We start from the raw sequence: 24,578 nt of genomic DNA on the forward strand, positions 1-24,578 counted from the left end.
ACTCTTTATTTATGGATGTTTGACCTCTGCCCAGTGATTGCTTCATAGCAACGTATGATAGCTTTGAGATTGAGAACTTATACCATATTAGGAGAGCTAAATAAAAGAGTATCGTCTGCAAACTGTAAATGAGATACTACCACCCCATCTCTCCCAATTTTAAACCCACGATTAGCCCGTTATGTTTCCCTTTTTCAATCAATTTACTTAAAAATCTCTGAAACTATCACGAATAGGAAAGGAGATAATGGGTCACCTTGTCTTAGCCCCCTGGATGACTTAAAGAAACCTTTATGCTCCGTTTGGTTGCCAGTAAAAATTTTGTCCTAGGAAGTTTTAGTAAAATTTTGGTCCCTTCCCATGTTTGGTTGCCTTTTAGCACTAGAATTTTTTTAATCCCACTCTTGTAATGATTGCTTGTGTGGTGAATTTTTTTAATCCCACTTTTGTAATAATTGCCTTTTCATCCCATCCCAAAATAATCCCAGGAACCAAAAATAAGCTTGAGAAGAATTTTTTTTCTTCCCAACAGTTCAAGCAACCAAACAAAGCTTCTTTTTTTTCCCACCATAGTCCGGTCAACCAAACATGGGATTTTTATTTTACTGGGACACTTCTAGGACTTCTTTTTTTCCCACCAATCTCCTTGGATTTTTTTCCTCCCACAAAAATCCCAAGAACCAAAAAAAACCCGGCAACCCAACAGAGCTAGGAACCCCGTTGATTAGAACAGAAAACCAAGTAAAAGAAATGCAATTCTTTATCCACGATCTCCACCTTGCACCAAACCCCATTCTTTCTTGCAAATAATCTAAGCACTTCCACTCCACTCTATCACAGGCCTTCTCCATGTCTAATTTACATACCAGAGCACCAATACCTTCTTTAGAATAAAAGTCCACAACCTCATTTGTTATCAAGGAGCAATCCAATATTTCCCTTCCATTGACAAACGCACTTTGGCTTCCAGATATTATGCAGGGAAGGATTCTTTTTAGCCTTTCTACAAGAACCTTTGCCAATACATTATATAAGCATCCCATCTAGCTAATTGGGTGAAAGTCCCCCACAGAGGAAGCTCCCTTCAATTTGGGAATTAAAGCAATGAATGTAGCTCCCGTTCCATGATCTAACTCCATCCCTTCATAGAATTCTTTGAAAAAGCACATAATGTCTTCCTTGACAAACTCCCAACAGCTCTGTAAGAAAGCAAGGCAAAAGCCATCAGGATCTGGGGAGCTCTATCCCTTCCCAGAGAAAAAACCCCAAGCTCAACTTCTTCTTCAGAAAAACGGGCTCTCTAGCTTGAGTCTATTTGCCTCCTAAAGGGAGTTAAATTCCACCCCCCTAGGATTGGCCTCTCTATTTCTTCAGATGAATATAAGAGGTGATGGAAGTTCACAATTTGGTCACCCCAACTCTTCAATCTCTTCTGTTCTGGCATCTTCGCCCTCCTCAGCTCTAGTTATTTCCTTAATTCTAGATACCAGCCAAATCTTTCTTTCATATCCTACCCTTTCCTTTTCCTGACACCATGCCTTTAGTTTCATCTTCACATACCTTAGTTTAGCTCCTATCTCCACATTTGCTGGACCTGAAATCCTACATTCTCCCCACTAAGTACCCAATTTTTCCAACATCTTAGGCTCCTCCAACCATGAAATATCAAACCTGAATGGAGAAGAGCCCCATGATTCAAGCCTAGGATCCAAAAGTAAAGGACAGTGATCTCTAGGGGTGTGCACTATTCGGTTAACACCGAATTAACCGACCGAACCGATTAGGATTTTCGGTTTTGGTTCGGTTACCTGTAAAATCGGTTCGGTTTCGGTTTTGAAACTCGGTATTAATCAGTTTCAAGTTTCGGTTTCCAACGTAAATAAATACAGTTAACCGAAAAACCGAAAAACAACATCTGTCACTATTGTTTGTCCACTTGCATTAGTTTCGCTAATATTTTTCAAGGCGTGAGGGGACTTTTGTGCCAGTGGCCATAAAAAGCAGATAGTGACAGATATGATAGGACATGTGAATATATTTAATTGCAAGTGGACAAAAGAGTAGGACCACAACAGGTGAATATATTTAATTGCATTCATATGAACAGCCCTGACTCCCCCAAGTGAATTGATATATCCACCCCTTTTTTAACTTGGTAAAGCCCCCGCTATACTAAAAAGAATACACAGTCACAAGGGGTTGTCCCGTATAAAAATAAGAGTGAATATATTGCTAAGTAATATTAACTTAAAATTCATCTTTCACTTTCGTGACCTAGGTCACACAAACAGAGCTTTTTTTCTTTTCTTATCTAGTTTTCTTTACTCTTGGTTTAGGGTTTGTCCACCGCCCCTCTAAGATTCCAACTCCGGCAACCCCATCTCTGCAGCCTCCGCCTCTCAAAGACTCCAACTCCGGCAACCCCATCTCCATGGCCAACAACTTCGGGTTCATTTGAAAGAGAAATAGGGTTTAACTGACGTAGACTAAAAGGGAAAGTTTTTTTGAGAGGTTCTATTAGGGTTTCAAGGAGGAACATAGAGAATGAGATTTTTTTGGAATTGTAAGAAGAAAACAGATAGGGTAATTATATCTTCTTCTTCCCCTGTTTATTCTTTTACTTATTTTTTTTCTTTCGGATATAACCGAAGAACCGATTTTTTTCGGTTTCGGTGCCCTTCTCCCACTAACCAAAATAATTCGGTTCGGTCTTTTCAAGCAAATTCGGTTCGGGTTTAACTGAATGAACAGCCCTAATGATCTCACACTGAATGGGCAAGCGCCTTTCGACAAATGTTAGGGAATAGCTCTAAGCCTCTAACCACCTGGGGCTAATAAAGAATCTGTCAATTCTGCTTTGAGAGCTATTTCTAGCCAAATTAAACTGAGCTCCTGACAACAGCAAATCAATTAGTTCATGGTTAGCTATTAAGTCAGCGAAAGCTACCATATTCTAGCTCAATTTGTTGCACACCACCTTTTCCTCTATTGCTCTAATCTCATTAAAATCCCCACGGATACACCAGGTTGATTCCACCTATCGCTGACTCCCTCCAGTTCCTCCCTGAACAAAAACCTATCCTCTCGGATCACCGGTCTGTATACTGCAGAGAAAGTCCAGAATGAGCCATCACAAGTTTTCTTTAACACAACTGACACTGAGAAGCTACCAGACCACGAGTCTATTAATTCCAAACAAGCCGAATCTCAAGTTACTAAAATCCCCCCTGACGCTCCAACTGCATTCCTTTATAAAAAATCCCAATAGCCATGCACTCCTAGAACTTTAACCATCACCCTGTGAATGACTGATAACTTTGTTTCTTGTACATAGTAAATTAGGTTTTTGAGATCGGATCAAAGATTTGACTTGGGCCTTTTTTCCAGAGACCCCAGCCCATTTATGTTCCAAGATAGAATCTTCATTGATAACAAATTATTTGAGAACCTTTACTCCTGGAGCAGCTCCTTCCACCACCTTCCGTCCCTTAAGCTTTTTGAATCTTTCAATCATAATTAATAGCAGATTGTGACCGGCTAGCTCACGCATCAATTTCTTTGATGTCTCGGCACTTGACATTTTAGTTTGCTCATACATTTGGATTTGGCAGTCTCTTTCCTCTGCGCGTCTAAACAAAGCACCTAAACTATCTTCATGGCCCAAGTACGCTAGCCCCAATATCTTGCATGCAGATAGAACATGATTCACCAAGATTTCAATTATGACAACATCCGGACCCTGCCAAGCTATAGGAATAATCTCCTCTTCCGAACTCACCACCATAGACAATCTGCTCTCAACTCTTTCTGCTCTACCTCGAATATCCCATTCATCCCCTTCATTGATTACCACAGTCGGTGGGAACTCATTAGGAGCAGCTCAGACAGAATGGAGAGTATTTGGACGTCGATATGGAACTTTGACTTCAGAATTAATGGAATGATGCCTGATACTAGCCCTTATTCCTTCAGGTTAGTAGAGGATGAAAACAATCCAGGCACAAATTCAATTTCATTAAAATGGGTACCTTGATACATAGAAGTATTCTCATCATGATGTCAACGAATGAAGTCCTCCCAACAAGTGCACAGCTTAACCATATTCGAAGATGCCTGCAAAACTGGCATAGGAAGGGGCGATTTAAGTGGCTCGGAAGTGCAATGATTGTCAAAGTCTATATCAAACCCGATACAGAAAAAATCCTCCCAGTCAGCAATGGTTCTATAGCCAAGATCCCGCTTATATTCATTCCAATGATTTATGAGTACAAGGGGGGCCGCATCGTCATCCACTTGAGGCATCAGAAGGCTTATCGGCAACTCTGAGGCTTCGGAGCATCTTTGAGCAGCTGCTGATGGAGGTGAGAATGAGATTATGTCCGACGAGACAATAGCTTGATCATGGCTGAAGAAAGAAGCCAGAGCCACCACTCCACCTGGCCAGAGAGAAAGTCCACCTGCGACATTTGAATTCTCGAAGCACTTGAGGGTGAAACAATTTTTGTCTGATGGATGAAAGACCCAAATACTATATTTGGGTGGGTAGATAAGACGGGCTGCCCGATAGACTCTAATTGGGCCCAAAAGGATCCGATACCAGCCCATTCAAAATAGAATTATTACTTGGCCTTGGAAAGTCTGGTGAACCCCTCGCATGACTTTGATTTAGCTCACTATTGGGACAGGTGTAAACGTCTCCTCCATTAGCAACAGCTGGCGATGCATTTACAGCATTCTTACCGAATAATAACTCTGATTCAGAAACTGACACTGGGAAACTTTCCAGATGAGTCAAAAGATATTGAAAGCTGTCAACGCACAATAGCTTTCAAAATCTAGATTTGAATTGCTAACGTGCGCATCACCTTCAACCTCCTGATCTCCTCCTATCAGCCCCACCCGCCTCCCAGACAGCCCACACAGATCTACATCTACTTGAGAGGGTATTACACCCGGCTCAGAATTTTCCTCCGATTTACACTTCCGGGCAGAAATCCAAAAAATATCCTCCTCAATCTTAACTGGAAAAGACGCCGTCTCCGGCGAACTCCCATGCGTATTAATTTTTAATCTACTAACCTTATACCCAGAACCTCGAAACATGACGGATTGATCTCTTCAATTGACCCTAAACAAGAGGCAATGATCCTAAAAACAATTTCTCTATCCACGAGTTGGCCGGTAATCCAGTGATTTCCCACTAGACAGAGGAGAAATTATCTGCAAGTTTATCCTTCCATTTCATTAGTATTTCAAAGGGGGGTCCCAGTTTGATGCGCCACACTTGGATTAACCAAGCCGTATTTGTATTCCGCAGCGGCACAATAATAACTTCAAAATTGTAGATGGAGTATAATTCCAACCCAGATAAAAGACCAGATGCCCTATACAACCAAGTAGATAGGATTTCAGGGGTTCCCGACCATCTATTTGCTAACTTTCCCTAAATTCCTCTCGCACTAACGTCCGGAAAAGCCTGAAGACCAATAACTCCCCCATACCACTATCAACCCCTTCCATGGTCATCATTAAATCATTAGGGTTACCATTAACAGCTTCTACCATATAGCTTTCTCAAGTATTCTGAGAAATAAAAACCGGCTGGCGATTAGGGATGTTCTGGTCGCGATTGGACCAAAGTTTTCCACATCTTAAGCAAGCCATTCTTCGCCGGAAATTATGGTATCTGCATTTCAAACATCGCCGATCGCCCAATCGTCTACTTTTTTGCTCCATCGCTGCTCTTTTACTCTGCCTAGACTTTCTGTTCTGGACTTTTTCCCACGGCCTTTCCTCCTCTCTTCCACTATCTAAGGGAGGAGGATCACCATCACGAAGTATCTCTCCTTCCTCCAACGGCTCTTCGTTGTTCTCCACTGGCTGCAGAATCACCATCTTTCTTACAGATCTACTCAAATACAACTCAAAATGAAAGAAAAATATAGATGTAAAGGCAAATCCAAAACTAAAAGGGGGATCATAGATGGAATCTTACTTCTAAGCAATATCAATCCTTGGCAGGAAAAGGATCAGAGAGTTATCATGTCGGGACCCTAGGGCCCAAGACTTCTCATCTTTTTATGGCTATAAATCCGCCTTCACTGGGACAAAAGAGTTCAGTGAAGGCTCCTTCCGTAGCTTGAACAGAAGGCGAGCGAACCGAGCCGGAATTCTTTATTAGAAAGGGCAGTGAAGGTCCCTCTCCTTCCGTAAACTTCACCACTCGCCCGTATCAATCTATCATCCAGGCGGGTGCCTTCACTTTCGGAGCTTTCCGTTTCGCTTTTGAAATATATTTTGAAGCTTTTAGTCAACAGGGTTTCTCCTAGGACCAAAAAGCTAAGCTGCTGATGTTGTACTTTATGAATTTTCAGGAGGTGGTTATTCTGCTGATTTCTAGAATGTTCAGCTAAATCAGTAAGTTCGGGATTCTGATATTTTAACAAGAATTTCCAGGCTGTGATTTTCATGGGTTTATTCAGCAAGTTCAAAAGTGAAATATATTTTAGAACAGTTACTTGCATGAATTGATATTATGAAGCCTGACAAATTACACATACAATGCAACCAAAAATTTCATTAATGATCCCTTACATATAAGACTCATCCCCATTTTCCTGGAAATATTATTCCAGCATAGAATTTGGAGGATGCAGACTTCAAAGCTCATGCCTTTTTTAAAAATAATAATAATAAGTTTGGTATAATATTTATTAGGAACATCATCACTAGCCTCCCCCCGCACCTCACACCACAACGACCACCACTGCCACCTAGAAATAGCAAAGGAGAAATGATACAACCATTTTGCTAGAGCATTATTCCCTTTTAACCATGGTTCAAATTCAAAGAACTTGACATGGAAAATTTTTAAAGGTAACAGAAGAACTTGACTTCGATTGGCCAACCAAAACTTTTTGATTTGGAGAGTTGAGTTGGTGATGCAAGCAAGATGAATAAATTTTGACAAGGGTAATGCAAAATTGAAAAAACAAGAATGAAAATAATGAAGAGAAGGTAAAAATATTAAAATTTTATAACAAAAAAAACAGCGATGTAAGAAAATAGATATTAAATCCCATGAATCTGATAACTGATTTTTATTTTTTTAAATTTAAAGCAAAAGATATCGATGCAAAAATTCAATTGGATTTTTCACAATCATCAATGCCCTCCCAGTTTTGCTAAATTCTTCAATACCTGATCTTTCTAGTACTTACTGTCATTATCTCACCAATATTAAATAAGAGAATAGTCTCAAGTCTCAACACAAAAACGTGAAATCACACCAAGATAGCTCAAAATACCACCAAAACATTTGATATAAAAAAACACCATCAAAACATCTATTGAGACATTACCTTGCTAGATCGTACGTGTGCAACAGAAAACTGAGTTTGATCTTTGATAAAAGGGAATGAAGAATCACCCGTGCCATCCTTGTTCTAAAACAAATAACAAGCAAACTGAGACTCATCCGGCTCATGGAAATACACAAACTTTGTAAGCATGAGATGGATTGGTGAACATTAATGAATCTTGGATTTACTTTTTCATACACGTATAGGTTTCCATCTGCATGACCAACAACAAAGGCCCCATCACCTTCAGGAACCCATGCAATGCTAGTGCATCGACTGCGGTAAAAAAAATTGCTCTTCAGACTAACAAGTAAAAGCGAACTTCTATGGAAATAGTGAAACAATAATACAGATATATAAGAAAATGCATGCAATAAACAAAACCAAACAAGATAAATAATAACTTTACCTAAAGTTATTATTTCTTATATTAATAGGGAAAAGATATCAAAACATCCATATCAAGGGAGTTGTTCCCAGTGATTATTATGAACCAAAGTGACTCAGTATTGAGCTAAGAGACTAAGACTCCATTTAAGAAACAATGTGTTGACTTGGGATTTGAGAACATTTGATTAACATAGATATTGAGTCATGTTTTGCATAACTATATTTGCTTATTTGTATGATTATATGGTTTATGATATTGATTAGGCTCATCAAGAGCCAATTAGATGTTGATTTACATGTCAAGTTAGGCCAATAACCCACTTCAGGGTCCACCATAGTGGCACAATGCGTGAACTCCTAGAAAGCCTTCCAACACATACAATTCCCCACGCGCATCCTAGGAAAAAATAACATTAGTGGAACGGAAAGACTAGAAAGAAACAGCCACAAAAAGGTGATGGCACATGGTAATTGAAGTTGTTAGAGCACAAATACACAAATAAATATTAGTTTTTATTTGTTATTAGTTTTGAGACAAACGCTTAGTTGAGTTGAGTTGAGTTAATTGTCACTTTACAAACTTTTCTCTAAATTTTCCATTTTAATCTGACATTATTTTTCCGTGTGCTTTTCAAAACAGAATAACGAAAAAGGGGAAATGCTGAAATGTTCCAATCCAAATAAAAGGCATAATGGCCTCCGGGAAAAATTGGCAATTGTAGTTCCATCTGATGTGGGAGTCTGCTTATTCACTACTAATCCTCTCTTTTATAGTATCAAAGTGCAACTCAGATTGCAGATAACTTTGTTCTTCACGGGCTAGACCAAGCACATCAACATTGAATGTTATTTTGAGTCATCATTACCAAGCTGGGACCAAAGGTGGACGAATTTTCCATATCCTGGGAAAATACTTTTATCTACTATCAGAAAAAATCCTAATTCTCCTTTTGGGGGATTCCACTCTCACATAAAGTTCTTGTTCACTAACTCAGTTTTTGTTTTATCTCCATATTGTGAAATTCTTTTCGATGTCCAAAATTCGTACCGAGCAAACTCATTCTGTGGTTTGTTTTAGCCAAGCCAACAATTAAACATTTCAAGCCTAAGGAACAACAATTAAACATTTCCGGTGGTGGCTGAAACCGACACTGAAACTTAAAACCTTGTCCACAATTTGCCGGACCTAGAAACTGAGGGATTGCTTCATATGTTTCATTTCAATTAGTGAAGAATATTGGGTGTAATAACACTTAAATATGCTCTTCAAAAGTATACCAAATAGGTTTTTATGACAACTTAAGTTCATATTTAGGGCTTTATTAGATGAAAGTTTACCTCTTTTAGCAAATTCTGGTTAGTTTCTTTTTTTGGTAGATAAGCTAGGATCGAATCTGCGACCTCAAGGTTGAGAAACCAAGCTTCAACCATTGAGCTACATGCCAACCAAAGACCAAGCCTCATCCATTCTAGTTGCAATCCGTAAGGATTAGAAATCATGGCCAATTAAACATTTTCTTCAATGAAATCACAGCTAGTCCACCAAAGACAAAGGAACATACATCATGTAGTTTATAAGTTCAGACACTAATGATATGAAGCGTATGATCGTAATTGTGTATAGTTCTAGAAGGTGCTATAAATTGGTATTTTCATTAAGTGTATCTTCTTCACATTAAATAAATGTGAGGTTGAAAAAACACATGGATGAAAAAACTTAGCCATCTAAATGAACATAAATGGCATGCATAAGATATGAGCACAATGTGAGCATGTCTAACAACAAAAGTTTCACAACAAACAAACAAGTGGATGAAAAAAAGAACACAATTAGGTTTCAGCAGGTCTACTTACCTATTATTAAGTGAACCATCCTTGTTGTAATGTAGAGCTCCAACAAGCTTCTTCCCAACATCCTGCAATTGTTGTCTCAAAGACACTGAGTAGACTAAAACACATACAAAGAGCATGAACACCTTAATGAGAGGGTGAGGGAAAATGTCATATAAGGAAACTATGTGATATATCTAGCTCTGGAAAGAAGAGATTCACCATCTCCAGAGTTTAACCCAATAAGGAGGTCATGTCCATCCTTGGCTTCGGTGTTGAATGCATGACATACAGGGTTTGAGTTGCTAAAATGGATGGACTTGATAGGTTCCTACAACAACAACAACAAAAAAGGTTCAAGTCTTAAGTTGAGCCTTTCAAAATGTATTAATTAACAAAATATTGTTGAAATTAGCACGAGAAGGACCTTGTCTTGCGAATTAAAATCACTAATGAAAAGAGTATCGCTGACATTGAAAATCAGGTATGTCCCCTTTCCATCAAAGTTGGAAGGAATTGAAGAATTACTCAAGCCAGAAACTCCCGTGGAACCAATCTTACTACTTCCAGTGACAGCTTTAGTCACACCATTTCCTCCAACAAAGCTCAAAGCTCGGGTCCCATTCCCACCACCTAATAACCTCGCAGCTGCCAGCCTTACTCCACTGCTAGCACTCACATTAGAGGGAGGAGGTGGTAAAGGGAAAGATTTATCTTTAAGATGTGCAAGAGTCACCTGAATAACTTGGCATTGTCATTCTTGATCTTGATGTCAAATATAACGGAAGAAAAACATCTAAGAAAAAAAATCCTAGTACCTGGGTGACAGCTTTCCCATGGGTATGGTGAAGGAGTCCAGCAGGGTGAGTCTTTTCATACTGGAGCTTGTAACGGCCTTCAGGAGTCTTGAAATAGGTCTTTAGCCCTGGGGATTGGGCATTCCCCAATGACGATGACATTCTACTATTGCTCATAACCACAACAACAGTTCAAAAGAGCATAAGACCATAATAATGAGATTGTCCTCTCTCTTTATATGTTGTCGATGTTTCATGTCCCCACCATTAGGAAATCAAGCCACAAAAAAGCATTTCTACTATCACAAATGCCTGTTATGCATAATGCCCATCAGTCTGAGAACAATAGGGAAAAGATAAAGATGTAATTATTATAGATTAGAGAATAAACATGAAAAAAACATGATGGTTAAACCAAAGCATATTATTTCGGGTTCTTATATGATTGATGGGAAATTAGAGGGTTAGAATCATCCAGTGAGAGTGGATTTCGATGCATTGCCCATCCATATCAAGGCCTAACTAATAAACGGCCCGGATCATTGAACAAGTGGACCCCACTGGATGCTTGTTTTTAGCTTCCAAAAAGACCGCCTCATACTTGACAAATGTTCTAAGGACTGTTGGTCTGCCTAAGCTTATAAATCTTGGTTCAAAGGTACATGTGAAAATCAATTGACACCACAGACATTGATGCTCTATGTTTGTATTACACAAATAGGCATGGGAATCAAAATGCGGGGATTGATAAGAGGTTCAATCTATTCCTACATCTCAGGTTAAACACTAATGGTCACAAGTTAATTCAAGTTGACGTCGCCATATCAGAATTATGCTATGTGGACTAATGATTTTTTTCAGTGGAAAACAGCTTTTCGATTAGGGGTGGCAACGGGGCGGGTCGGGGCCGGATGTTGGGGTCCCCTTCCCCTTCCCCTCTGCGGGGAATTTTCCCCCTCCCCTTCCCCTTCCCCTTTGCGGGGATGGTGGGGAATCCCCCTCCCCTCCCCGCGGGGAATATCTAATCCCCTTCCCCTCCCCGCATCCTTCGGGGACAAAATCCCCGCCCCGCCCCCTCTTTGGAACCCAACCAAACCAGCAAACAGAGCTTCTTTCTTCTACGTCCATTACAGACAATATTGTGATGAATGCTATGATTCTATTCATGTGATCAACAAACAGATGGACAAAATCAGAAATGCATGGATGAGACAACAAACATAAATAACAACAGGACCTAATCTTTCAGCAATTTTCTGCATAAATTATGGAATGATAAATAGGAAATGAGCACCAGGATTACCTTCATTAACAGGCAGCCAATGTGCAAAAAGTAACTATTTCAGTAGTCACAATGAACTTTAAAAGTCCATAAGTGGGCGCTCACACACACAAAATAATGTTCATTAGTTCATTCTGTATAGCATGTTAACCCCCAGATGAGCATGAGAAATGAGAATGGAGAAGAGAACAAAATCAACAAATGACTTATTTCTTTAACTGCAATTCAGTCTAGTGCTGACATGAAACAAATTTCTAGTAGCTAAATTTTTCTTGTTGAAAATTAAAACCTGCAATCCAACCCTAAAATTCTGTTGGCACTACGATTTTTTGATAATTGCATACACTCAGCGTCTCAGGCTCTCAGCTTGTCTTTATTATTTCAACATCTGTGAAAAGGTTATTATAGTTCCCAAAATGCTCTCAGAAGCTAATTAAAAGGAAAAGACAAGCTAAGTTTATGTTTAGGGGAATCTTGTAGCCGATCCACAGAGTTTCTAGTAGTTTTCCTTAAAAAAAACACTTAAAAATTTACAAAAAAAATGGCATTGATTAGCGGGGCGGGGACAACTCCATCCCCTTCCCCTTCCCCTCCCGCACCGGGGAATTTTTATATTCCCCTTCCCCTTTCAAATCGGGGAATCCCCTCCCCAAACGGGGCGGATCCCCGCTTTTTCGGGTGAAATTGCCAGCCCTATTTTCGATTCACTTCTTAACTAAATTCCATAAGTAGTGTAACCTTCACAAACACCTGAGCATAAGAGAAACAGCAACTTCAAGTTTGACAGGTGCACTGATCTTTGTGCCTGTTTCCTCGTTTTTTACATGCTTAATAGTATTTGTTAATATAGATGTTTGCTGCCTTCTATGATTTCGAATTCTTCATGATAAATGGCTTCTCTTGTTTGGAACTGAAATGACTCCCAGATCCACGAACAACTAAGGATTCTTAGAGAGATAAAAGTCTTTGTTAGACACCAATAAATCCTTAATTGAAAGTCCCTAGTTTAAGGGCTGAACATCATACCTCCTGCAACCCAATCAGTCCCCACAACCAAATATTTATGTTAGCCTGTATCAATGACTTAGCTGCGGAATTACTTTGCGGAATTCTATATTGGAGAAGACTCTTAAAAGAGGGCTACAATTACTACTAATTTGTGAAAGCTTGGAATTCAAATCGAAAGGTGCTATTCCCAGCCGAAATTCCCCTTACCTAGTCCAGGAATTCTGAACTAGTCGCAATTCCAGCAGCTTTATTATTTTACTTTTGGAATTGATCATTGCCCTTGCACTTGATCCCTCCCTGCAAAAATTCTACATGAGGTTTCCTAGTCTGGTGGATCCTAGGAGTGAGCTTCCCTCGCACTTGGCCTCGCAGCTGGATGCTCTACTTATAATTAGCTTGTTATTGGATGCTAGAATCATGTGATAGTGTTTGTGGACTGTTTTGATTACTATACTATGCTCTTGACATATCCGGATCAGAGTCTTCATTGATATGGTTGTTTGTCATTGGCTTTGGTCCTAGATTGTTTGTTAGTGGTTATTGGCTTGCTTTGACATTGTTTTCCGAGGGTTACCAATTATTTGGGTCATATATCGCTTTGATTGCATGCCTGCTATTTTTTCTTAGTTGGCGGCTCATATTTGAGGATCTATTTGGCATGGCTCCACCGTTTGCACCACACTTTGAAGGATTTGACCACTACGGTCACTACAAGACGACGTGTTTACGATGGATCGTCACATTTGGGGATTATCATGGGTATTATCATGGGTATTATGGCTACAACTTCCAAGCTACCATTCGCCGAGTCAGAGAGACTGTGGTCAGAAATGCTGGATCTATGTAGGTGGGTATGTTGACAGTGGATATGTTGACAGCGCGACTTGCAGCAAACGAGACTCGTTTTAGTCGATGGGAGGAGGTCCGTGATGAGTTCATGAGGGTCTATGCTCCATTGGCTTATTGTCGGTACCGCCATAGTTTGATGCGAGAGGAGGAAGCGCGTCGTAACAAGAGGCCAAACCGCCAAAGCAAGGATGAAAAAGCTAGAGCTTATGTTGGATCAGATGGCCTTGCAGAGGAGTTGACATTTCCACATTAGAGACAGAGGCATTGGTAGATTTTCAAGAAGATACAATGCCAGAGTCGACAGAGGACCACTAAGTCACAGTGTGTAGTGACTTATGACACTTTGCCAGAACTTAGGGAGTATCGAGGACCACTCAAAGTCACAGTGTGTAGTGACTTATGACACTTTGCCAGAGCTTAGAGAGTATAGGCATTTTACTGAACATAATGCCAGTGTTGATTCCACAGTAGATGCACACATTGAGCAGGTTGAGACGGAGATTTTTAGGGTACAGGATGATAGTGTGTCTGACTTCACTGCTACTGGCGAGCATATCAGCCACATTGATCAGGAGGCGATGGCATTCATAGAGATTACTCATGTAGAGCCAGATGAGATCACAGAGGAAGACATCATCGAGGAGTTTTGCAGAGGATTGTTACGAGATGACCATACAGATGATGAACTAGGATTGGCGTTGCCCTTAGCCAACATACCAGTCCAGGAGGAGTACACTGTTCTGTTTCCAGCTTCTATGCTTTTATGCTTCTCATGGTGGCGGTGGTTGAAACGGGCGATGGTGAAGGGATGATGAACTAGGATTGGTGTTGCCCTTGGCCAACATACCAGTTCAGGAGGAGTACGCTGTTCTGTTTCCAGCTTCTATGCTTTTATGCTTCTCATGGTGGCGGTGGTTGAAAGTTTGAAACGGGCGATGGTGAAGGGATTGACAGTGGTAATGAGGTTTGTAAGTTGTTTGGATCAGATTTTACAAAGACGCAAGGGACTGATGGGATTGCAGAGGAGGGAGTTGCCAAAATCCATGGTAGTTGCCAAAGGTTGTAGGGGTGATGATTTGTAGGGTGATGAAATGGATTTAGATGAGCTTGGAGAAGATAATCAGAGATCAGGCATTGACGGAGATGGAGGTCGAGCGCTTGGATTCCGGTGGAATAGCCTGAGAAATAGGGTAGTGGGTCTGGTAATAATTGGGTTTGGGAGAAGAAAATGAGGTCTGTCGATGGTGGTTGTGGAGATGGAGCGATGGAGGTGGTGGCTTGAACTGAGGGGATGAGAAAAATGGTGGAGGAGATGAAGCAATGAATGGATCAGATGGTGGAGGTGGTTATCTAGGACAGAGGTGAAGGTGGAAGATGGTAGTGAGATTCAACGGGGATTGGTCGATTCGGCAAGATTGCCGGAATCAATGGAGATGGGTATGGTGGCTAGGTTCTGGAATAGAGAGAAATGGGTTTGATGGTGGAGAGGGTGAAGGTGGGTGTTGATGTTGGGGATGGGGACAGTGAGGTGGGGGTGATCGGAGCACCGGCGAGATCGGCGAGGAAGGAGATTGAAACCCTTCTCTCTCTATCTCTCTCTCCGTCTCCCCCTCTGCTAAGATCCAAGAAACCCTTATGCTCTGTTCACTTGTCGGGAAAGGAAGGGAACGTAAAGGGAAGGGAAGTAATCTGACAGGGCAAAATGGAAAAGAAAGGAAAAGAAACCAGACAGAAAACCTGTCAGATGAGTCTTTCGTTGCCAGTAAACCTGACAGAAACTAACAAAAAATACAGAAACATTTGTTTAGTTGCACAGAAACTCGACAAAAACCTGTTAAACATAAACCTAACATGCAAAATGAAGCCCGCATAGAACCTACGCCACAAATGTGACCGCAATAAGTGGGTCCAACATCTGGGACAAATCAAAATAAGAAAACTACCACAATCAAAAGAAGAAAAATAACCATGCCAATGACAAGTACCAACCTAAGTCACAATAACATGTGGGTTGCGTGCTTGGTTGGGCGACCATCCTCGGTCTTAAGTCTCCTATCGTCCATCTAACAAAAACATGTGGGTGGTTCTCAACATTTCGTAAGTAGTATGAAGCAATGACATGTGGGTAGTCCTCTTACCTTACATTTGGATGTCATATTGTAAGGTAAGAGACAGATAGTGCAAATGTAACAAGTAAAAGAAACAATAACGTCTGTGTGTCCATGGAGCATGCTAGCAGATAATCCACAAAGCTCCAAAAGGCAAGCACACGAAGAAACTAAAACAGGGCTGTCAAATTGCATGATAGCAAGTGGCACTACCCTAATGTCTGTGTGTCATGTGTGTGTGTCAGTGTGTGTGTATATAAGCTACTCAATGTGTGTGTGTATAAGCTTAATGTCTGTGTCCATGTGTGTGTCGGTGTGTGTGTGTGTATAAGCTAGTCAATGCAGCCTCAAAATGGAATAGAAATCCTAGCATAAAATATATCACACAATTAAAGGGAATTGATTAGATCAGCATCAACACCATTCATAAAGAGCAAATAAAGAAAAACACTGCATATAGAGAAGACCAAAGCATAATTTGTTCCAGCAATTAAAACTCTACCCAAAATCAGTAAAATAAAAGCCCAAAACCCAAATCTGTAAAATCAAAACCCAAAACCCTAAAATCTATAAAAATATAAACCCAAAACCCTATCCAAAATATGTAAAATCAGAACCCTAAAACCCTGTAAATATGTAAAATCAAAGCCCTAAACCCTAAATATGTAAAATCAAAACCCAAAACCCTCAAAAATCGAAACCCGAAACCCCAACTCTGTAAAATCCAAACCCAACACCCTACCCAAAATATCAATAATAAGCTTTTAAAACAAAAACCCCAACCCAAAATCTGAAAAAAAAGATAAGGGAATAGAAGAAAAATAACAAGTCAGAGAGAGAGAGAGAGAGAGAGAGATAGAGAGAGTGTGATTACCAATTATGGGAGGAGCCGGCGATTTGGGTTGGGGAAGTGCTAGGGCAGAGAATGGAGAGAGAGAGAGAGAGAGAGAGAGAGAGAGAGATGGCGTGAAAAACAAAAAGGTCTCTCGATAGATACTGTCGATTATTGCTAACTATCGGAAACTTTAGGCGGAAAAAGTCGCGGAAACATATGAAAATTCTATAACCCTCTCTGAAGGGTTAGGATCAACCTATGAAAATTCTTCCTGGGCACAACCTATTTAGGGAGTGGCCCATCTAATGGACGATTTGGATCATCCTGTGGTATGGGCCATTCCGTACATTTTAATAAAGTGAGGAGTGCAATCGTCAAAATTCAGTGAGTAGTGTCATTATAAAATATGGTAGTGAGGACATTAGCACCATGGTTTAAAATTTCGGTTTCGATAACCATTTCGGACCCCACCAAAAACCAAAATTTTGGAGTCGGTTTCAGTAACCGTTCCAGACCCCACCAAAAATCAAAATTTCGGATTTCGCCGAAATTTGGTAATTTGGTTCCAAATTTCGGCCTAAATTTTGTAACACTTTTTCTTTTACTAAATAATGTCATTAAATCGAAATTTCAGACCGAAATTACCAAAATTTGGTAAATGGTGAAAAATTGAATTTCGGAAAATTTCGGTTTTGATCCCCACCGAAATTTCGAATTTTAGTCGAATTTTAAACCATGATTAGCACTATATATAATTTGAAACCATCGTTGTTATTCAAGAAGTACAGAATGATTTATGCCTTTGTTTGGATTGCCACAGTCAGGCAATGGAACCAGTATGTGATTCCGTGTCATTATCAAAATCATGGTTTTAAATTTCGATCAAAATCCAAAATTTCGAACCAAAATGACCAACACCGAAATGACCGTTATCTGAAACGTTACTTTATTTCGGTCGAAATCAATTTCACCCAAAAAATCTGTTTTGTTAAATTATTTTAATATTTCACCGAAATTTCAACCGAAATTTTATATTGAATAAAATACACTTTTCTTTGGTGTACCAGATTTCTTATTAGGGGTGTCAATGGACCCAGACGGTCCAATGGACAGTCCGAATTCAAACCTTAATAAACAGGATCTAGGCACATGAGAAGGATCCATGGACATATTATGGATCCTCTTCGTAAGATCCGAAAAATTTCAGATCGTGATCAAGACATGGCAAAAAAATCCGATGGATAGTCACAATCTGAAATCATTTTACTAAAATACCCTCAAAATATTTCTTATATTAATACTTAAAGGAGGGTTATTTTCATAAAAATGTAAATATTACTTAGCTTACAACTTTCCACTTCCCCCCTTTTCCAGGCATCTTTTTTCTATTCATATCCTCTGTCGGTGTTTCTTCCTGTAAACTTGCGACTCACCTTCAACAAGGATTAGTTACTCAAAAGTTTTATCGTCTTGCACCTCGAATAGTGGAGTTCTTTTCAACAATAAATCCTATTCTTCACCGAAATCATGGGTTATTATTAGATATAGTGACTAATTATTTTATAAATTGAGGAAGTTTTGGAGTTCGTTTCAAATGAAGAAGGCTGAGACTTTTTTGTTGTTTTGTAAGTAGGACCTACTAGGACACTCCGATGGACGGTCCGATTTGAAATGGATCGTGACCGGGACACAAGAAGTAGGATCCGAAGAACACTCCGAATCCGATCCGACCGATAAGGGATTTGAATGGATCGTGACTAAGACATAGGTGGATCCAATCCGAAGTGGATCCGTTGACACCCCTATTTCTTATCTTGGAAAAAAAGACGAATGACAGATGAAAAAAACATACTTAGTATTTAGTATAGATAGATGATAAATGTTGGGCCCCTTTTTCCATTCAGGATAGAGCACTTCAATGTATTAATTATTTCTTTTTGCAAAATGCGCGGTCGCGTAGTTTTGGGGGGGGGGGGGGGGGGGGGGGGGGGGGGTGACTAAAAGGAAATGGTATATTTGCTCTCCTTCTTCCTCTGGCCATCCCTTGACTAGGTTATTCTTTACACTACAGGGGTGGTCCACGCAAGAAAAGGGGAAGTGAATATGTCTTTCTCTTTAATTTTTTCCTAGGAAAATGCTATTGGCCCCCACTCAGCTTGTCTTTTCTTCAATTTTGGCTTGTAAGGAGTATAAAATACTCGAAAGACAAGAGGGTAGACGTACGAGTCAAAATAGAGTATGCAGGTAAGCATCGGGACTCGAGGATTCGCATAGGGGAGTGCCAATGCCAAAACTCAGGGGTGTTTCTCTAATTTTTTGATTTTTTTTACAAAAATAAAGGAAAAGTCGGGGGCAACTAACAAAGGGACTTAATAGGGGTTGGGGATCATTCAAGCATTCAAAAGATATAGAAGTGGCGTGCGTGGAGATCATTATGGAAATGAGCAGTACCAAAAAAAGAGAGTTTTATTCTTGGGCATTTTTCTTCTTACGCTTATGTACCAAACAAAGAAAATAATAAAAAAGGTACCCCCGCGTCTTCCATCTTTTGCCAAAACGCACCATCCATCTTAGATCCCCAAAATTAATATACGCAACTCATTTCCATTCTAATTTTTCTCTTATCTTCAATTCCTTCTCTCCTTCTTGAAAACAATCCTCATCATGTCTTATGCACAACACAAACCCCAAATTTGATATGCACACTAAAAAAAGTTTCTTCTTTCGTGCCTTTGCTGTGGATATTTGTCATGACACTTTCCAGCTGTTATTTGTCGCTCTCATATCTGCTTTTCATTCTCTCTAGGTGCGTGCATGAAATGTGAGCTTTACTCAATTGAGGGCCTCAATTCCTTGAGGTCCGTGCTTGAGAGAGTAGTTTCTATTTCCATGAGGAGCGGCCCATGATGTCTAATCCCAGGAGGATCGACCCATGATGTCTTGCCCATAGAGGCTTTCTTTTGCCCATTGAGGCTCGGTCCACTGCGACCCATTTCCAGAAGATTTAGAATTCTAAACTGGCCTAAAGACTCGCCCATGCAGGCTTGAGTCCAATCCAGTTCGTTGAAGCTCTTCACGACTCATCTTTCATTTGGCACGTTCTTCAACAACGTGCGGCGATCATGCAACAACATCGGACATCATCATCAAGGATATTCGTCATCAACTTTCTATAGTGTGCATCAATTTGGTAGATTTTGATTACATTCGTAATTTTGGGCATTGGGATTTTGATTGTAATCTGGGGAATTCTATTATACTGGGGAATGCGATTGTAATCAAACGTATGTTAATTTTTCAATCCACATACTTTTGAGAGAGCATGTTAGAGAATAAAATCAAATCCATCTTAGAATAAGATCTTATCTTCCAAGATTTGATTGTGGGATAGATTGGGGTAGTTTAAGCAAGTTGGTTTAGATTATGCAACAACGTTTAGATTATGAATATCTTCTTGCCATGTTTATCTCATAAGTGTTTTATATAAGCACCATTGATTCTCATTGTAATTCATCCAAAAATAATCGAAATTCTCTAAACTTATCAAAAGCTAAGCCAAGTTACTCGCGTAAAGATAATCTAAGATGTCCATGCATAAAATTGTAGATGATCTGACAAGCACATGTACTAAATAATGAACCCAAACACAAATTGCACAGAAGAGCCTTTAACTTTAGCATGAAGCAAAGTTTTCAGAGGGCTACTGATATTTGAACTAGAATGCTTTGATAATGAGACAAACTCACCTTGTCTTTTATTCCCTTTACCCATCTGTCAAAAGCTAATACAATTCTCAAAAAACTATCAGCACCCAATTAAAAAAAGGGAAAAAACAAGGTGGGTGAGCTTGTCTCATTAACAAGATGAGTGTCTTGTTAGACCAAAAATCGGTAACAGGTACAGCAGTGGCGTAAGAGCTGAGAGCGAGCGACGAGGGAGGTTGAGTATGAGTCCTGCGGTGAGTGCTTAGTCCTGCACAAGGCAAGCGAGGTCAGAAGACCAGACCGGGTTTTACTCCGGACAGGCCCTTCGACACTCAAGTCAGTATGAGCAGGAGTGAAGGGGAGATGTCTTAAGAGTTTAGGGAGAGAAGGGATTTTCGCATTACCCATCAGTCTGAGCTTTAGTCCCCTATTTATAGGGAAAATCTGTTGAGGTGTCCTGGACAGGTGTCCAGGACAGGTGGCGGCCTGTGAGAGGCTGGATCTCACCTACTCTGAACAGGTGGCAGCCTGTGAGAGGCTGAGACTCACCTACTCTGGGACAGGTGGCAGCCTGTGAGAGGCTGAGTCTCACCTACTCTGGGACAGGTGGCAGCCTGTGAGAGGCTGAGTCTCACCTACTCTGGGACAGGTGGCAGCCTGTGAGAGGCTGGTGTTTTCACACCCCATCAGTTGCCCCCCAGTTTTCCAAGTCATTGAAGGACTTGGGAAAGTGTGATCACTCGTTGTTCTGGATGGGGAGACGTTGTTCGGGGGTGAATCGAAGAATTTAGCACGGAGTCCGGAGTTCGCAGTCCGGATTTCGGAGTTCGGAGTTCGCAGTCCGGCGTCCGGAGTACGGCTTCAACCGGACTGGCTCCTGGCGCAACACAGAGTCAAATATCCAGTCCGGAGTTCGCAGTCCGGAGTCCGGAGTTGGGAGTTCGCAGTCCGGAGTACGGCTTCAACCGGACTGGCTCCTGGCGCAACACAGAGTCAAATATCCAGTCCGGAGTTCGCAGTCCGGAGTCCGGAGTTGGGAGTTCGCAGTCCGGAGTACGGCTTCAACCGGACTGGCTCCTGGCGCAACACAGAGTCAAATATCCAGTCCGGAGTTTCGCAGTCCGGAGTCCGGAGTTGGGAGTTCGCAGTCCGGAGTACGGCTTCAACCGGACTGGCTCCTATTGCTTCATAGAACGCGTTATATCTAGTACGGTTTTTTCCGGACTGAATTTTGTCTTCTAGCGGCCAGTTCGGTGCGGACCGGACTGATTTTTGTCGTCTTATGAGAACGCGTTATATCCAGTACGGTTTTTTCCGGACTGAATTTTGTCTTCTAGCGGCCAGTTCGGTGCGGACCGGACTGATTTTTGTCGTCTTATGAGAACGCGTTATATCCAGTACGGTTTTTTCCGGACTGAATTTTGTCTTCTAGCGGCCAGTTCGGTGCGGACCGGACTGATTTTTGTCGTCTTGTGAGAACGCGTTATATCCAGTACGGTTTTTTCCGGACTGAATTTTGTCTTCTAGCGGCCAGTTCGGTGCGGACCGGACTGATTTTTGTCGTCTTATGAGAACGCGTTATATCCAGTACGGTTTTTTCCGGACTGAATTTTGTCTTCTAGCGGCCAGTTCGGTGCGGACCGGACTGATTTTTGTCGTCTTATGAGAACGCGTTATATCCAGTACGGTTTTTTCCGGACTGAATTTTGTCTTCTAGCGGCCAGTTCGGTGCGGACCGGACTGATTTTTGTCGTCTTGTGAGAACGCGTTATATCCAGTACGGTTTTTTCCGGACTGAATTTTGTGTGCGGAGTGCGGAGTGCGGAGTGCGGAGATCCATCTTTGGGACGTGAATGTTTACGCGCGTGCTTGATCGTATTGATGGTGGGAGAATGTGTCCGTCATAAATAGGGGACACGTGGCGCAATCCGGATGGCCTCGAGATGCGTGCATCGCATTTATTACCCCACCGCCTCTGAAAAACTATATAAGGAGGTTTACCCCCCTTCACTTTTTACTTTTTACCTTTCATCTTTTTTCTCTTCTTGCTCTGGGAGTTTCCACTTCTCAGTTCGCAGCTCGCAGATCGCAGATCGCAGATCGCAGTTCGCAGCCCGTAGCTCGCAGTCGCGTTTCAAGATCTTTTAAGAGCTCCACTCACCGGTATTCCTCTCAGCCCTTCCTTTTACTATGTCTGATAGTACTTCCGATTCCGAGTCCGGTACGGGGTCCTCCACTAGCAGTATTTCGGAGTTTAGGATGCCTCAGGAGCCTTTTTTGGCTAGTCCGTCTGATAGGATAGACCTTGTAGATAGTGACGACGGAGGGGATAGGGATGAAGTGATCTTAGATCTGAATGCCACTCCACCCTTTACTGGCAGTCTCCCGCGAGCAGGAGGGAGTGTTGAGAGCGACGTTGCTGAAGCGTCCACAACATTCCTTCCTGGCCGGGCCGTGGAGGTGATCGCTAGAGCGCGGATGGATGCCGATCCAAAATACAACTTGCAAGCTCTAGTCGAGGAGAACTACCTCACCAGGTCTATGCTGGGAGATATCAGGGATAAATACTGTGTGCCCCCGAGATTTGAGCTGAGGGCAGCTATAGAGGGAGACAGAGCCTGCAACGAGAGCCAGGATCTCTGTATTTATGAGGAGTCACTGAGGGCAGGACTCCGATTTCCGTTGCACCCCTTTTTCTCAGCGGTGCTGCGATACTACGGACTAGCCCCGGCCCAGGTAGCTCCGAACTCATGGAGATTATTAGTTGGGTTTTTATACCTCGTCCACGGTCGGTTAGAGAGGAGCGTGACTTTGTCACTGTTCCGTGCTTGTGCACACCTGAAGAAGCATAAAGAAGGGGGCTGGATCTACATTAGCCGGCGCCCTGAACGGAAGATAATCACTGGCATTCCTTCGTCGATTCACTCGTGGAAGAACAGATTCTTCTATGTTGTGGATCAGGAGGCCAGTGAGCCCTGGTCCGTCCCTCTAGTGTGGGACACTCCAGATACCTCAAAACTGAGTCGAAAGCCGCTCCTCGAAGGTGAGGACAGTATAACATTCGCCTTGATGCGGAAGGAGATTGAGCAATCGGGCCTCATCCGTTGTAAGGAGTTTTCTGAAGAGGCGATTCTGGTCGGGCTGGGCGTGAGTGCCGCGACTCCAGAACGTATGTAGCTAGACTTGTCTATGCAATCTGTTTATTTTTTTATATACTTGCTTCTGACCGTTGGCTGCTCATTTGTCTTGCAGAGATGAAGAAACAATCAACCGTCGAGAAAATCAGGCAGGGAGCTCAACCGCGGGCACAAGAAGGTGCTCAACAGGCGCAGCAGGAGCGCCAGAAGAGAAAAGCGACTGTGCTGGGGAGTCCGGCCCCGTCACAGGGCATTCCTCCCCCATCCCAGAGGCCCAAGACTAAGGTGAAGCTAGTAGGCCCCTTTGCTCAGGGCGGTGGCTCTTCTAAGTCCGGTGGTGCTTCTACCGGAGCCGGTTCTGGGGCTCGCCCTCCTGCGGGGATTAGTGAGCGAGTCTTTCGACCCAATTGGGCCGTTCTGAAGGATGACACTGCCTTAGGCGAGAGCCGGGTAGCAGCAGAGCTTATGAGCAAGTGTTTGCTGCAGAAGGACAAGCAACAGGTCCTTTACGAGCCGCCAGCTACAGGAGAGGAGGCTGTGTTGTCCTCCGCTTACCAGGTAAGGAAGTAGTGCTTTGATTTGCTAACTTTCTGCCCATTTCTTCCTTTCACCATACTGATGCCTGTTTCTTTCTGTTCTTTCTTCAGATCTTGCTATACTATAATGACCTCAAGGAGAAGAGTAAGAGCTTCTCCCAAGCCATTACTTCATCTGAAGAGGTGAACGGAAAGTTGGCCGCTGAGGTGCAGGAGCTTCAAACGAGCATTGGGCGAATAGAGGAGGAGAAGAAGATGTTAAAAGAAGATCTGGCCGCAGAGAAGAGGAAACTGGCCAAGGCTGCTGAAGCCATGGAGGCTCAAAGAGGAAGGGCCACTGACAGGCAGGAGAAGGCAGTAAAAGAGGCCACAGAGGCAAAGGAGGCTGAACTTTTCAGCCTGTCGAGCGAGGCTTACAGTCTTGGATACTACGACTGCCTCCAGGAGCTCCAGGCCTGCAATCCAAATCTATTGATGCAGAACATGACTCTCCCTGCCAGGCCGAAGATTACTGATGAGGAGCCAGATACTCCTGCTGATACTCCTGCTGACATCACCTCTCTTCCAGATGCTTAGAGATTTTTTTTTTGTTTTGTCTTTGTTTTGACCTCTTTTTGTAATGGTCCTTGAGACCCTACAGCTTTTACCAGCATGTTTAAAGTGAATTTTGTAATGGCCCTCGAGGCCCCACATATTCTGATCAATGAAATTTGTCTGTCTCTGATACTTCTCAGCTGAGTG

The 24,578-nt window shown here is 41.9% G+C and overlaps 2 protein-coding genes across 2 annotated transcripts in view; one reads left to right on the forward strand and one right to left on the reverse strand.

The window, feature by feature from the left end:
- The window catches only part of LOC143876055 (uncharacterized), a 32,747-nt gene extending 16,089 nt beyond the window's left edge, over positions 1-16,658 (reverse strand). Inside the window, exons 1-7 of the mRNA XM_077377664.1 lie at positions 16,500-16,658; positions 10,400-10,690; positions 10,009-10,317; positions 9,804-9,912; positions 9,606-9,699; positions 7,550-7,637; positions 7,362-7,445 (exon numbers count right to left, since the gene is read on the reverse strand). Of these exons, the coding sequence (XP_077233779.1) occupies positions 7,362-7,445; positions 7,550-7,637; positions 9,606-9,699; positions 9,804-9,912; positions 10,009-10,317; positions 10,400-10,555 (840 nt within the window). The 5' untranslated portion in view covers positions 10,556-10,690; positions 16,500-16,658. The remainder of the gene's footprint in view (positions 1-7,361; positions 7,446-7,549; positions 7,638-9,605; positions 9,700-9,803; positions 9,913-10,008; positions 10,318-10,399; positions 10,691-16,499) is intronic.
- On the forward strand, positions 14,609-24,501 carry LOC143875931 (uncharacterized). Its single transcript, XM_077377513.1, has 5 exons — positions 14,609-14,719; positions 23,009-23,333; positions 23,417-23,859; positions 23,949-24,212; positions 24,478-24,501. Exons 1-5 carry the CDS (start codon positions 14,609-14,611, stop codon positions 24,499-24,501), a joined length of 1,167 nt encoding a protein of 388 aa, XP_077233628.1.
- The last annotated feature ends 77 nt before the right edge of the window (positions 24,502-24,578 follow it).

Source organism: Tasmannia lanceolata, unplaced genomic scaffold (assembly GCF_043159265.1).
Source record: "Tasmannia lanceolata isolate RefF3 unplaced genomic scaffold, GAP_Taslan_0.1 ptg000004l, whole genome shotgun sequence".
Classification (NCBI taxonomy): Eukaryota; Viridiplantae; Streptophyta; class Magnoliopsida; order Canellales; family Winteraceae; genus Tasmannia; species Tasmannia lanceolata.